Below are 17,016 nucleotides of genomic sequence, written 5' to 3' on the forward strand. Positions count from 1 at the left end.
GTCCCTTTAAATAAAGAAAAGGGAAAATTAAAATAAGAATTTATGTAGACTGTTATAAGTCAAAAGAATTAAGTAACACCTACAAAATGATGATTCTGTCATATAAGATATCACACCACTAGGATGTCCAGTGAAACCTGTCTAACCAGATCACATTGGGGACCTAATATTTATCCCAGTTAGACAGGATCCAGTATTTAGAGGGTCGTGTTTTACAATTTAGAACATTTGGGATCACGAAAGGTGGCTGGTTTTGACAGGATTCCAATTTGTTCAGTGTCCGGTTTAGACAGTTCTTACAGTATATTATTATATAAAATGTAAAACTAACAAAGATAGTGTTATCCCTAGAAATTTGCCAAGGCATGGTAGACAAAACACTTTGGGGGCATTTTCACCATTTTTAGGGCACTTTTTTGCATTAAAGACAACAAAATGTTTTTGTAATAAACATAAATGTAATTAATGTTTTTGCTTTAATAAATGAATGGCAAAATTTATAACAGATATTTTTATTAATTATTAATACATTTGTTAGTGTTTCATGAAGGCAATTTTAGAATTAATTATTGAAAAAGGCTTTTTTAATCTCAGTGCAGCATGGCACAGGTTAAGGCAAGATCGTGCTAGACTATTGAGGCATGGTGCTGCACCATGCTAAAACAAGCTATGGAAAACACTAAGACTATATTATATAAATATATAACTACAGCTATATTAATATAGAAAACGGGAGTGCACTAAGTTTGTAGGGAAATTTATCAAAGTGTACAATACCTGTACATAGAAAGTGCTGAATTTGTACTGAGATTCTTGGAGACCTCCCCAAAGGATACATAAACTGAACATTGCAGGGGTTAATAGGGGGTAGTAACAAGGGGAGGAAATGGGAGGCAAAGCTGAGTGGATATCACAGTGTGATAGTTTTAAGTTGTGCCATCCTTTAGGGAGTAAACTAGATATATTTTTATGACCGTAAGATTTATTGGATGCATTGAATACAGAATATCACTTGGTAGAAAACAGAAAATATACCTTGTTTCGACTCTGGAATCTCATTAAAGGCTTTAGACTTGAATTTTGTACTGCTATTGAAATGGCTGAATCACCACTGAGAAAGAATACACTCACTGCACATGCATATGAGATGATGATCAGGTGGTGGGTGGGTGTAGTCTCATGAAGTTGGTAAATTTTATGGGAGTTTTCAGGCAGAAAAGATACCAGCACTACAAAAACTCATATGTTTATATAACTGACAGAGAATGTTTCAGAACCACCACTGTCACAACATGGTTAGCATTCCAGTCTTTGCTAGTGTCCTATAGTATTGTACATATCCTAGTTTTTGTCAGTATCCTAGTCTTTGTACACATGATAGTCTTTGACAGTATCCTAATCTGTGTAGTATCCTAGTCTTTGTATATATCCTAATCCTTGACAGTATCCTAATCAGTGTAGTATCCTAGTATTTGTATATATCCTAGTCCTTAACAGTATCTTACTCTGTGTAGTGTCCTAATATTTGTAAGTATCCTTAAAGGGAGGATCAAGTCAGATATGAGCCTGATGTGTTGGAAAGATACATACATGTACCTAGACACCAACACATACTGACACTTTAAAAAAATTAAAAACAAAAATTTTAGAGTTAATAAAAAAATGTGTTTTGTTTCGTTTTTGTGACATCTGGTGGCATAGCTTGGGGCAAAGTGACATCAGCTCTGTCCAACTCCTCTATGCACAGTGTAAACAAATTCTCTAATTTACGACAAGACGCTTCGCTTTCATCAACCTGACTTGTAATACAACATAAATGACTTGATAGTATAATAAACTATTTAACTAAATACATTTCAGTTTGCATCAATAGAACAAAATGGATTGATAGTATTTTACTCTTTTAAAAAATCCAAATAAAAAAATGCATATTATTAGGCCTATTGGTATAGTCCAGCAAAAATACTCCCAAGCAGGAAGCAGGTTATTGTTGATTTTGGTAGGGGAAGTAGTGTAGAATCTGAATCTGAATGATGCCCAGCTGGCATCTTTGATCATTTTGAATTTTTCAAGATGGCGTCCAAGATGGTGGCCGCCGTAACCCGAAAAACAAACACGCAAGTTTAACCTTCTGAGTACTACAGGCGACACGTCAGTCGATATACTGTATACTGTATACAGTTCATTCCCCAATTCATATTTTCCGCCGTTTTGCACACGACACTCACCTGAAACGGAAATATAATTAAAGAAAAAAGATTTTGTTTTCAAAATGGTGGCTTTTGTTTTAATTTTTTCAATGGAAAATACCTTGAAATGTTGAGTTCAAAAAGTGGTTTTCGGCAAGTATTTTCGCTTGACAACAATGGCAGCAAGTCGGGGCATTTTCAGGGATCGATAGCTGATTATGACAGCTAATTTGATAATAAATTTGATCGATTTACCAACAATGAAAATTACCAAATATTGCAATATGAATCGTAGTTTGGGTTTAAAAAAAAATTCTGTTCAGAAAACCACTGTTATCAGGAATAATGGACATAAATACCGGACAGCTGGCAACAAATGCCCGTAAGTAAACACAACTTTTTCGATTTTTTGCCTAATTTTAATCACCATTAGCCGATCTAAAATAATAAAAATTACAAAAAAAGACATGAAAATAATACTTACTGATTCATATATGAACTTTATTTCATGTATTTATAAAACATTTAGTGAATATATGTGAGTAAAAATTATAAACTTGTACCCACTCAACGTGGTTTTTGTTAAAAATTAATCCAGTAGTCTAAAGGTTAAGTTGGATTTTCTATTGTAATACATCTTTTTCAATGTTTTTGTAGTAAATAAATCCATCTAGAGAGGATACAGAGCAATTGGAGTCCATTTAGTGCCTCAAATGATAGATATTGGCAAAATTATGTCCAAAATTGCCGCCAATTTGAGATCTATTGTATATAGTTTATTTTAATAGCATTTTTTCCAAGTTTTTATGGTGGATAAACCCATCTAGAGGAATAACAGAAGAATATGGTGGTTATCTCACAAAGGTAGCCCGTGATCAAAATCTCACAGTGAGACCAGCCACTGACACGAGATACAGACCCTTACTGGATCTCAAGCCTTCAGGTCCATCAACAGTGAAAACAGCAATGGTTGAAGCCGAGTTGTTAAGTTCAAATTGTGGACAGCAGTTTGTAGTTGTAACAGCAGATCAGCAGATTTACAAGGTCATAATTGTTAACATATGGACTACTCCAGAGGTGTTCAGCAATATTTACCCACGATTGGGAGGATTACACACAATCATGAGCTTTAGTGGCAGTGTTGGCAAGCTCATGATGGACAGTGGTCTGAGCGAAATCCTCAAACATGCCTTTGGTGGTGTAGACAAAATGTTATCTGGTAAGAAGTTTCCTCAAAATGTGAGAGCATTTAGGATGCTCACCGAGGAACTACTACGTAAACACATGGGTGATGTGGAAACTTATGAGGAGATGGATGCAATGCTGACAGACATATCCAACAGAAGTGACACAGTCAAGTTATGGGTAGACTGCTTTGTGCGTCCCACTCTCATAATGATGGTCTTCATTCGAGCTGAACGAGACTCGGACTGGCCACTTCACTTGTGGGCTGTGAGTCAAATGGTCCCATACTTTTTTGCATCAGCACATGTAAACTATGGAAGGTATGGTCTATACTACCTCAGGTCAATGGAATCCCTTTCAACAGAAGTACAGTGACTGTTTCTGCAGGGTCAGCACACAGTGAGATATGTTTGTGGTGCATCGATTTCAATCTGGTCTGATATGTTCATAGAATCAACATTTATGCGGTATGGACATAGTTAACGTGGCCTGACAGGAATTACTTATAACGACAATGCTACAAGGCGATGGGCTCTCAGCTTGCATTCCTGCTGCCAACTCATGGGGAGGCAGAGGTCATCATCGTCAATCAAGTGAAGTCGGCAGCCAAACAGGGTTACAAAACCATTCACATTGTATGTAACGATACAGATATCTTTGTACTGTTGGTACATTTCTACAAAACACTGAACATTACCAGTGAATTACTTATGGTGCCAACAAGTTCTAAGACTAGGAATGTGGCTAATATTGGTACCACAGTAAGGAAGCATGAGAAAATCATGCTGCATATACTGCCCTTACATGCACTGACTGGCTGTGACACTGTCAGCTCAATCTATGGTGTCGGGAAAGTAAAGGCAGTAAAGGCACTCCAAAAAGGTAACGTGCCACCATCATTGGGTAATGACCAGATAGATATTGAGACCATAGTAAGTGGAGCTACTGACTTCATTGCAGCCTGCTATGGAAGTAAGTGCAGCGGAACCATGTCTCAGATACGGTTCAATATCTGGCAGCAAGGCCACATCTTTCTTCTTCTTCTTCTTCTGCGATCCCGGCCATGTTAGATGGGTAGTCCGGTATTATGGACGAAGTCCGCAGTCAGCTTTAGCGACGTCGCTGGTCCCCTCAGCTTCTCCCTTAGGTCCACTGCACTGGGCCACGTTTGCTGTCACAGAGTGTCGAAGGTGGGACAGGATTGGAGAATGTGGGCTGGTGTCTGTGGACCAGTGCCACATGGGCACTCGTCCGTGTGAGAGATTTTCAGCCTGAAGAGATGCGAGAGGAGCTGACAATGTCCTGTTCTCAGCCTGAAGATTGTGACCTGTTATGACCTGTTCAACTGGTAGATGCCATTGCCTTCAGGCCCTATCTGCAGATGCTGCCTCCACATGTTCTTGAAGTGATTTTTTAGAAGGGTCTTGACTTCACCATATGACATTTGGTGGGCAGTTTGCTCCTGTTTGCTGTCCAGCTTGGAGAGTCTGTCAACTTTTTCATTTCCCATAACACCACAGTGGGAGGGGGATCCACTAAAACACCAGTTTTGTTTTGGAGCCCAGTGTTTGGAGTTCCCTTCTGGTATCCTGGAGGATCTGGTCTATCTGTATGGACTGAAGACTCTGGAGAAGGGCTCGGCAATCAGTGAGGAAGACTGTGTGAGAAAATGGGTCGTCTCTTCCATTCAAGATCTGAGCAGCATGAAGTAAGGCACAAGTTTCAGCTCTGAAGTTGGTGGAGAACTGACCAGTGGCGACAGACTTGGTGTCAGACACCACCTCCCTCATTTCGCACAGCATTTTCTGCAGCCATCTGTGTAGACTCGAGTCCAGATGGTGGGTGGGTAGTCCCTGTTCAGCATTTCAAGGGTCAGGGATTTCAGTTCTACTGCTGCGTGGTCTTCTTTTGCTCCGACTCCATGAACGTCAAGGATGACAGGTGGGATATCCACTGACCATTCCTCATAGTCTTGGAGCACTTCCTGTTGTTGGTTTTTGAGCGGGAGATGTTCACCATGTTTTTTCTGAAGAGCCTTAATCAGGTGATTTGGACTCTGCCGTTTGATGCGGTTCTTGGTCAGAGACTGGAGCTTGGAGTGCAGTGGGTGAAATGGAAGCTTTCAAGCTGCCATCTCTTCCACCTACTTCAGAAGCCTTTGGGCTCCATATGAGACGGGCACATCACCAGGCATGCATACGGAGGGCTGCAATAGATTCAGATCCACTTGCACTAGATACTGCGGACTATGGGTGGCTGGCTGACCATGACACTAAGACTCTCTTGCCTGTTGCGTTGCCCGCTGCGACTATGCCTGCACCAGCTCCGGTCTTAAGTCTATTATGTTGTACATGTAGCACCAATGAGCCATGAGGGGTGTCCGTGTGGTTATCACACAATACCCTGTGATCTTAATGAAAGAAGCACGTCTTTTAAGTGTGTCTAGACACAGTGTCTGGGGACCACCTAAATATACACCTGCCAATCAGGAACCACAGGTACAGGCCACGGAAAGAAAATACCAATTAACCAAGAAAACACTCCGATTATTATTTCAGTGTGTGGGTTAATTTATGTACAAAACATAAGACAGTTCTTTCAACACTTTGACAATGGTGGTTTATTTTGTATTGAAAAATAATATATACTTGGTGCTGGCTTACTGGGATGGATATTATTACAGAACATTGCGATGCACCCTTAAAAATCAGGTATTTTTGTTTCTTCAGTTCGAAGCCTAATTCCTGATGTGACATGTTAGGTATTAAGTAACCACCAGCTCGCCAGAGGACATATTCACTGGGATGGTACAAAATGGCTGTGCCCGTGACATATAATGGCCATCACATTTAACTGTTTTATTAATTAACTATACGATTATACTTGTTGATATTAAGCAATAATGTGCATTATATATCATTGACTATGCATACCAGGCCAAATACCTTAATTGTCCCCTCCTTTAATGAAGTTTGTTTTGTTTAACAACACCACTAGAGCACATTGATTTATTAATCATCGGCTATTGGATGTCAAACATATAGTCATTTTGACACAGTCACAGAGAGGAAACCCGTTACATTTTTTCAATTAGTAGCAAGGGATCTTTCATATGCATCATCCCACAGACATGATAGCACATACCACAGCCTTTGATATACCAGTCATGGTGCACTGGCTGAAGTATCCTTAATGAGACAGAGACTAGAAAAAACTACAAGCAAACTAGACATAGAAGACTGGCACTGAGTTACAAGAACAGTAAGTTTCTGTCTGTGAAGGTATACATGTGTTACCACTGGCGTAGGAAGCAGGCACTTTGTAGCAGCAGTGATGGTTTTTATATATTTATATATGTTTGTGCCCCCCCCCCCCCCCCCCCCCCCCCCTCCCAAGTTTTGACACCTACCTATGCCCGTGGGCATTACAGCCATGGTTACTTTTTTTATTCTAGAATGTCTAAGTTAGTGTACAAATGGATACAGGTATGGGACAAAATAGAGGCTGTTAAAAATAGTTAAATTATGTTATGGTAACTGCTTTTTCGTACACAACGTGGCTTGTTTCCTTTGATGTCCAGTGTGCAGACTGATCATTGTAGTTTTTTATGTGTGGAAAAAAGTGTGCATTTGGAAATAGGGGAGATAGGTGCTGTAAAATATAGTATGGTGCTGAAAAATAAAGAGGGGCGCAGAAAAATAAAGGATGATGGAGAATGTTAAAAGAGGGCGGCAAAATGCAATAGCGGGGTGGGTTTCCCCACTTAAATGGAGCAGCAAGAACACTAGTCTAACACTGTTCAACACAGTACTATATAAGTAAGAAATGTGGAAACACGTTATACAAGCAGATGCAGCTAAACTGCACATACCTCCACCGGTCTGTGTTTGAGTCATGTCAGTAACATGAGGACTCTGTGCACCTGACACAGCTTCTCCTGAATCATCAGCATCATGGAAAAAATTTACACCTTTGCTGAGATATTGATATTTGTTTTGCAACTCCTCACTTTCTTGTTTTTCATCTGCATGAAGAGATTCGGTTTTTAACTCCTCACCACCTTGTTCTGAAGTATGAATTTATTCAGAGATACCATTATTTTTAATGTTCCCATCTTGTTTGAAGCATAAATTTGTTAAAGGGGCATTCCCGAGTTTGCTGCAATTTTTAAGATGTTATCGACCAACAGAGACTTTTTAACGATTGTAATTACATACCAAATATATTTTTCTGCATAACATATGAGTGGTTGTATATTAAACATGTTTCTTATCGTTGTAATATTTGTACTAGGTTATATTTCATTTTATTTCCTAAAATATGGGTTTTTTTTGTACCTACGAAATTATTTGAAGACAATCTACACTTTGGGCTTCTTATAAATATTAAGATGATCAGAAACACATTGAATATGCAGACATTGATATTGTAAACAAGTTAATATATTAAAGATTAATCGTAGAAATATTTTATCAGTCGGAAACATCTTACAATGCAGCAAACTCAGGAATGTCCCTTTAAGAGATACAGGTTTTAATGTGTCCCCATCTTGTTTGAAACATACATTTATTTTGAAATACTGTTTTTAACTTTTTCCCATCTTGTTTTGAAAAATGAATTTATTAAGAGATACTGTTTTTAACTTTTCACTATCTTGTTTTGAACCATCAATTTATTAAGAGATACTGTTTTTAACTTTTCACTATCTTGTTTTGGATCTGCATAAAGAGATTTTGTTTTTAACTTTTCACCATCCCGACCATTTAGAATTTTTGTTTCATGCAAGTATGAACTGAAAAATAACATTGTACCGTACACACTTTCTTATGACTCAGGTATACATGTGCTCAATGTATTTCTTTCAGTTCACATTAGCATCAACTGAAAAATCTACGTGGTCAGTTTTCACTTAAATTGTCTATCATGCCTCAACCGTCTTCTAGAAATCGGTCCTAAATTGAAGACAGAAATACGACTGCATGTTGTAAAATAAGTACAAGGATATTCGGGGCAGGACGTAGCCCAGTGGTAAAGCACTCACTTGATGCACGGTTGGTCTGGGATTGATCCCCACTGGTGGGCCCATAGGGCTATTTCTCATTCCAGCCAGTGCACCATGACTGGTATATCAAAGGTCATGGTATGTGCTATTCTGTCTGTGGGATGGTGCATATAAAAGCTCCCTTGAATATAATGGAAATATGTAGTGGGTTTCATCTCTAAGACTATACCAAATATTTGACATCCAATAGCCGATGATTAATAAATCAATATGCTCTAGTGGTGTCGTTAAACAAAATAAATTTTAACATTAAGTTTTCCACTTCTCAAGCATTACATAATAGATGAATAACTTTATTTTACAAGGATTTCCCATATTTAAGCCCATGTGAAATGAAGCCCATTTCCTTAAAAATGCTAAAAATTACTGAAATAAAGCCCTATGGACATTGAAGCGTGTTTTGTATAGGACTAACGAAGTCTTGGAATGACATTCTGTTCTCCATTGCTATCCTAAATTGCATCTTTGGTCTTTATTATAGTGTAGCTGTTTTCATCTTCTTAATTTAAGTTCTGGACCTCATTTCAGTTAAAACTTTATTTTCTCCTAGGTGGTGTTTCTCGTATTTAAGCCTGGATGGGAAATCACGATAAGTATCTTTAACCTCTCACCTTCTTGATTTGATTTGACACTTGAGTCAATTTTCAAGGATGCACAATTGTTTGTCCCCAAATAAACAGAGTCATATGTGTTGTTGGCAGCTGGCAGTTGTTTTTGGTTGCTGGTACTTTGCGTAGGGTCTGGTTCCTTAGAAGAATCAGGTGGCACTGGCTGAGGTTCTCTAAAACAAAAACTATTTCATTCATTCATTTAATCGTCGATTGATTCATTCAATCATTCATGCAATGCCTGTATTCATTCATTCATTCATTTATCAAATAAATAATTTCATTCATTCAGTTCAATCATGCATTCATTAAATTTAATTATTTCATTCATTCATTAATTCATTCATTCTTTTCATTCATTCATTCATTCATTCTTTTCATTCATTCATTCATTCATTCTTGTCATTAATTAATTAATTCATTCATTCGTTCATTTATATATACATTGTAAATACATTCAAGATAATTAAGTTACTCATTATTCAATTCCTTCCTTCCCTAATTTTAATACATTGTAGACTCTTGTACATGCTTCTAATGGAGAAATGTAAAGACTACATGTTAGAATTATCAAAGTTTGACATCCAATATGGTCGGTCTAGGATCTGTGGGTCCTTTGGGCTATTTCTTGTTCCAGCCAATGTTTCACAACTAGTATAATAAAGGCCATGATATGCACTATCCAGTCTGTAGGATGTTGCATATATATGCCGCTGATTAAAAAGAATAGCCCATGATACGGCAGTAGTGGGTTTCCTGTCTTACTATCTGTGTGAGGTCCTCAACTGTATGTCTGATGTCAATTAACTGTAGTTAAAATGTGTGTCATTAAATAAAACATTTCTTCTTTCCTTGGTTCCTGGCATCACACCAAAAACTGCATGTATGGAAACAGGCCTTTCAGTTATCTGTGCTGTTTGTCCAGTCCAGGAGAGAAGCTTTACGCATCTCTTTATGCTTGAACCTTCTCTGATTTCGAGCCAAACTAATGCTTGTATTAATTAAAGGTTCAAGACAATGTGCTGATGTTATCTGAGTAGATACTTGCCATAGTGCCAATATGCTGATACTGAGTAGGTGCTAGTGTACTGATGCTATCTGAATAAATGCTAGTGAACATTGAGCCAATATGCTGATACTGAGTAGGTGCTAGTGCACTGATGCTATTGAATAAATGCTAGTGAACATTGAGCCAATGTGCTCATACTGAGTAGGTGCTAGTGCACTGATGCTATCTGAATAAATGCTAGTGAACATTGAGCCAATCATGCAATGTGCTGATATTGAGTAGGTGCTAGTGCACCGATGCTATCTGAATAAATGCTAGTGAACATTGAGCCAATGTGCTGATGCTGAGTAGATGCTAGTGCTAGTGCAATGATGCTATCTGAATAAATGCTAGTGAACATTGAGCCAATGTGCTGATGCTGAGTAGGTGCTAGTGCACTGATGCTAGTGAATACATGCTAGTGAACATTGAGCCAATATGCTGATACTGAGTAGGTGCTAGTGCTAGTGCACTGATGTTATCTGAATAAATGCTAGTGAACACTGAGCTAATGTGCTGATACTGAGTAGGTGCTAGTGTACTGATGCTATCTGAATAAATGTTAGTGAACGTTGAGCCAATATGCCGATGCTGAGTAGGTGCTAGTGTACTGATGCTATCTGAATAAATGCTAGTGAACACTGAGCCAATATGCTGATACTGAGTAGGTGCTAGTGTACTTATGCTATCTGAATAAATGTTAGTGAACATTGAGCCAATATGCTGATACTGAGTAGGTGCTAGTGCACTGATGCTATCTGAATAAATGCTAGTGAACACTGAGCCAATGTGCTGAGTAGATGCTAGTGTACTAATGCTATCTGAATAAATGCTAGTGAACATTGAGCCAATGCGCTGATACTGAGTAGGTGCTAGTGTACTGATGCTATCTGAATAAATGCTAGTGAACATTGAGCCAATGTGCCGATGCTGTCTGGGAAATAGTGAAATGAGGACAGCATGTCCTGTAGTTCCATGAGGTTGTCACAGTACCTGAACTGATCACCATGGTCAGAATGCGTCTCAGATTTAGCATCTGTTACTGTGTCAGTATCCCAGTCAGTATCCAAGTCAGTCTCTGTTGAATGCTGATGAACCTGCAACACAAAACCATCATTGGAATGGTGACTTTGAACACTTTCCAAAACATTGTCCACACCTTCATCATTGAAAACTCCAACCCATTTCTCTATATGGTATATACCATACACATATGTATGTTTAGTGATGATATATTCTAGACATGAACTATTCCGGCTGCAATATAGTTTCGTCGTGGCTAAAATAATGGGTGTAGATTATTTGTTCAGTTTGGCCTACAAATTAGGGTTTGAGTTAGTTTTAGAGTTAGACAAATAATTCTAGAGTCCCTTAGATTCTTGGATATAGTGACCAGCATGACATATTTCCAATCAGACTCTACAAATTCTAATAGGGACATATGCATGATGTGTATGTTTTGTATTAAATTGTGATGTCCATTATTGTTAATGTTCTATAGGACTCCAATGGGCACTAGGGTTTAAAGGGACATTCCTGAATTTGCTGCAATTTTTAAAATGTTATCGACTAACAGAGACCTTTTAACAATTCTAATTACATATCAAATATATTTTGTCTGCATAAAATTGTTCTCATTTTAAAAAAAAAAATTGGGGGGGGGGGGGGCATTTCCCCCGCCATTTTCACAATATACAAGTATTATAGTGCCACACATACATTTACACACTGCACAAAAAGTAGAATATAAGCCAATACACACTTGAGAGTTTTTCATATACTAAGCTTGTTATACAAAAGGTTACTATATAGAAGTTGGGTTTTTTCTTTTCAGTCTTTTATGACGCAGTTTTTCCTTGTTTATAAAAATAGTCAACACACCAAAACATTCTCTGTTTTAACCTAGTCCAGAACTATTTTGTCGCCCAATGTGTCTTGAAATATATATTGGAGCACACAGAGTTGAACATAAATATGTATTATATATATGTTTGAATCCTTTTTTGTTATGCAATATTGTATGTATAAACTTTGGCCAAAATAAGAACTCTGAAGTGGTTTTTTGGAAAGATTGGGCCATCTGTTTAGTATTGCAGCTTTTAACCCTTCGAAAATCGTAAAAGGAGGACGAAAACCATAAAACCATTTCCGTCCATTATCAAACATATCATGTATATTAGCTAGTAATGCCTAATAAATTCCAACTTTTGTAATAAGGTCTCACTACACAGATCACTTCCGGGTGAGAGTTGATTGATCATGGTCCACTATAGTTCCTAATTGTGACACACATTATGGTTCACATATTCACTTCTAGGAAATGGTGAAGAATTAAAACAATATGTATGTTTAATGGTAAGCCTTCTGGCTGTATTTTGCCCATGTCATTTTGTAATATTGTGCATCGACCTTTTGGGACATGGGTATACAGCGCAAGTGACAGCCGGAGTGAATCGGTTAATGAACCACCTGTTCGGACCGGTACTACAACCAGATGCGGTCTATTGGTAATCTTCATTTGAAGTTGGACAATTTAACATGGGTTTCAATGGCAGATGACATCTGTGTAGTGAGACCTAAATGCTTTTATTGTTAATTAAAATTAATGAATTATACCATAATGGTTCAGAGGGTATGTCATCTTCGGATAATTCAACTTTATGTTTATAGTTTGCCAGGATATTAAAGTCTTCTTTCCAAAATACACATGTATATTTTAAAAAATTTGCCATAGAGTCTATGGTAATCGTCCCCAACATTGGTAGTTAAAATATGTTTGTTAGGAAGTTGACATTGGAGAAGATTAACCCACGACGACTCTGAGCAATTGATTACCCTCCTTATTCAGGTTAATTTAAGAGTGTTAATAATTTTTTTCCAAATTAATCATCTTTAAGCCTCCATTTTCAATTTCTTATATTAATGTTTTTCTGGCTATGCGATCAACAGAATTTTTCCAAAAATACGAATAGAATATTTGATTAATTTTGTTTAATGTTTCACAGTTAGGGTTGGGAATACTAATAATCAAATAACAATTCTTCCTAATAAAGTAAAATGTCTTTTTGACCAAGCTTTCAATAATTTTGAAATTTCATCAACATTTTCTGTATAATTTAATGTTACAATTTCTTCTAAATTTACATTGAATTTTATTCCTAAGAAAGTAAAATTATTCTTCGACCAATTCAAGTTTTTGTCCTTACAAATTTGAAATCCGTTTTGTGCGTTTGCTCCAATCCATATAACAGTGGTTTTTTCAATATTTGGTTTTAGCCCAGAGTATTTAGAAAACTGTTCTATCAAGTTTAGCGTATTTCTTAATGAGGCCTCTGTGCCATCAAATGTAATAGCTGTATCATCAGCATATTGCAATAATTTATATTCGAATTCTTCTACGGAGATTCCCTTAATTACCTTATCATTTCTAATTAGATTTCCTAATATTTCAGCACATAAGATGAAGAGATATGGTGCTATTGGATCGCCCTGTCTACATCCCCGCCCTACAGAGAAGAAATGTGAGAAATAACCATTCTGTATTACTGTTAATTTACACTCCTTATTCAGTATATTGACCCATTTTATGATATCCTCACCAAAATTTAAAAAATATAGTTTTCTCAATAAAACGTCAAGAAACAGAATCGAAAGCTTTTTCAAAATCAACTAATAAAAGGAGTGCCGGAATATTATTTTCGCTAGTGTAGTGCATCAAATCATGTAGTAATCTGGTGTTTTCTGCGATACATCTGCCGGATACAAAACCCTTTTTGATTACTACATCTAAAGATTTTTAAATTCTATTTGCTATACAACCAGATATAATTTTGTATGTTGTGTTGAGAAGTGAAATTGGTCTCCATTTTTTTTTTTTAATTCACGGGGTTTATTTCCTTTAGGTAAAAGAGTAATAATTCCCTCTTTTTGAGTTATTGAAAGTTCACCTGTTTCAAAAGAGTAATTAATACTTCCAGAAAAACTTTTAAAATTCAGAAGTAAATCCATTGGGACCCTGAGATTTATTATTTTTCATATTTTTACTACCATTATTTCATTTGGTGTTATATGTCCTATTGATTCTGTTCCTTGATTTACTTTAGGGATATTAATATTTAAAAAAACATCTTCTAAATCAATTTCTATTAAGTTTTCATCTTGTGATTTATATAATTTTGAATAGTAATCTCTGGCTTCCTGTAGTATTTGCTTTTTGATCATTAATAATATTACCAGTTTCTGTAACAAGTTTTGTTATTGTTTTGTTTACATAGTTTCTTTTTTCCAAATTAAAAAAATATTTAGACGGTTTTTCTCTGTCTTCTATCCATCTAGCTGTACTCCTTAAAATTAATCCCTTCATATATTCATTTCGGATCAGTTCTTCCTGTTTTTTCGTTTCTTCTAGCCATTCTGCAAATTGTTTTATTTCTGGATTTTTATCTACAAGTTCGGACAAAAAATTAATACTGTTTTCTAATTCTTTTCTTTTCTCTTCTTTTTCTTTTTTAAGTTTCGAACTAAACTGGATTGTCATTCCTCTAATTTCTAATAAAAGCATTTTAAAAAACATGTGTTCATTTATCATCAAATTTATAGAGTCCAGGTCTGCATTTAGGACATAGTTTCAGTCATATGGAAGAGCATCGTACTGCTCAATTACACTAAGAGATCAGACACTACATTTTTTACATACTGTTCATTGTATAGCAATGAGTTATTAAATTTCCAGAATCCTTTTCTTTTTGAAAAATCTGTAAGATTTATAGAGATTTCTATAGCATTATGATCAGTTTTGTATCCACAAATTATATTTATTTTTTCAATGCCAGATGATAGTTCCTCAGATATTAGAAAAAAATCAAGTCTAGCCTTTTTTAGTGGGGATTTCTTTGTCCATGTGTATCGCCTACTGCTAGGGTTATTTACTCTCCATGGCTCACATAAATTACAATTGTTTATTAGATTTAAGACCTCTTTGCGAGCTCGAGGGTTATTTAAATGTTTATAATTATATGTATCCAATTCTTGATCCAATACGAGATTAAAATCTCCACAAATGATAGTGAATTCATTGTCAAACTCTGTAATTATATCATTAACCTTTTTATAAAAATCTGGGGAATCTCTATTAGGTCCATATATATTTACAATTGTTATTGTGTAAGACATTGTTTCTATTTCTAGAACAAGTAAATTACCATTATCATCAGATTTTGTTCTACCCAGTTTGTATTCACAATTTGACTTTAACAGAATGGCTACTCCTCTTGAATGACTACTAAAGGGATTCAGAAAGCATTCATATCCCCACTGCGCTCTTATATAGGCTTCTTGATTTTGCTGGAAATGAGTGTCTTGTAGGCAATAGATAGAAAAGTCTAATTTCCTTAATTAAAAACATCTCTACATTTATTAACATTCCCAAGTCCCTGATAGTTCATTGATAATATTTTAAGTGTTATAGATATATACTATAACTTGGAAACATATTACAGATATTCCAATATTAATAGTCCTGGTACCACAGAGAATTTTTGATGCGTTGATTAGAATAATTGAAACACATAAACAACATTTATACAAGGTAGACTGTTTAACTGTATTCCACTAAACATGTTGAAAATTGTCATTGGCTTATTAGCCTCAAGTATTTGCATGTACACAGTTATAAAGAAACAACAAAATAGATCTATACTTATGCGCATACTAAACACAAAACAACAATAATGAAAATGGGGAGTTGTCCACAGTTTCCGCATATTACACTAGCCTCTCTCCCAGTACTTGGACAATTAGGAAAGAGTGAAAGAATAAAAAAAATAATAATAAAAAAAATAAAATAATAAATAACATTAAAAAAATAATAATAAAAAAAATATAAAACAAAAATTAATTTTTTTTAAATTTTTTTTTTTTTAAAACATAAAAAAACACAAAAAAACCGCAGCTAATATAAGTAGCAAAGGTGGGACGGTCTTTGCTAAACATACTTGTGTCTGAAAAAAACAAACAAAAAAACCCCCAAGAACAACTAACAGACTAGAAAAACAAAGAGAATAAACAAACAAGAGCTAGTTATTTAGACATAATGTTCTCATATGATTTAGACATAATGTTCTCATATGATTTAGACACAATGTTCTCATTTTATTTAGACATAATGTTCTCATATGATTTAGACACAATGTTCTTACCGTTATGTGATTTAGACATAATGTTCTCATTTTATTTAGACATAATGTTCTCATTTTATTTAGACATGATGTTCTCATTTTATTTAGACAATGTTCTCATATGATTTAGACAGAATGTTCACATATGATTTAGACATAATGTTCTCATATGATTTAGACAGAATGTTCACATATGATTTGGACATAATGTTCACATATGATTTAGACAGAATGTTCACATATGATTTAGACACAATGTTCACATGTGATTTACCGGGTAGACATAATGTTCTCATATGATTCAGACAATGTTCACATATGATTTAGACATAATGTTCACATATGAAAGAAAGAAGTGTTTTATTTAACGACGCACTCAACACATTTTATTTACGGTTATATGGCGTCAGACATGGTTAAGGACCACACAGATTTTGAGAGGAAACCCGCTGTCGCCATTACATGGGCTACTCTTCCGATTAGCAGCAAGGGATCTTTTATTTGCGCTTCCCACAGGCAGGATAGCACAAACCATGGCCTTTGTTGAACCAGTTATGGATCACTGGTCGGTGCAAGTGGTTTACACCTACCCATCGAGCCTTGCGGAGCACTCACTCAGGGTTTGGAGTCGGTATCTGGATTAAAAATCCCATGCCTCGACTGGGATCCGAACCCAGTACTTACCAGCCTGTAGACCGATGGCCTGTCACGACGCCACCGAGGCCGGTTGTTCACATATGATTTGGAC

At 36.1% G+C, this 17,016-nt stretch overlaps 1 protein-coding gene across 4 annotated transcripts in view; it reads right to left on the minus strand.

Annotated features, from left to right (window-relative positions):
- LOC121385203 (clumping factor B-like) overlaps positions 1–17,016 on the minus strand; it is a 62,541-nt gene that overhangs the window by 6,279 nt on the left and 39,246 nt on the right. For 3 of the 4 annotated variants that reach the window (XM_041515793.1, XM_041515784.1, XM_041515777.1), the window contains 3 exons: positions 11,086–11,189; positions 9,048–9,217; positions 7,246–7,440 (listed from right to left, as the gene is read on the minus strand). In XM_041515793.1, coding sequence (XP_041371727.1) covers positions 7,246–7,440; positions 9,048–9,217; positions 11,086–11,189 — 469 coding nt within the window. The remainder of the gene's footprint in view (positions 1–7,245; positions 7,441–9,047; positions 9,218–11,085; positions 11,190–17,016) is intronic. The other variant, XM_041515802.1, reaches the window with a different exon arrangement.

This window comes from Gigantopelta aegis, chromosome 2 (assembly GCF_016097555.1).
Source record: "Gigantopelta aegis isolate Gae_Host chromosome 2, Gae_host_genome, whole genome shotgun sequence".
In the NCBI taxonomy this organism is placed as follows: Eukaryota; Metazoa; Mollusca; class Gastropoda; order Neomphalida; family Peltospiridae; genus Gigantopelta; species Gigantopelta aegis.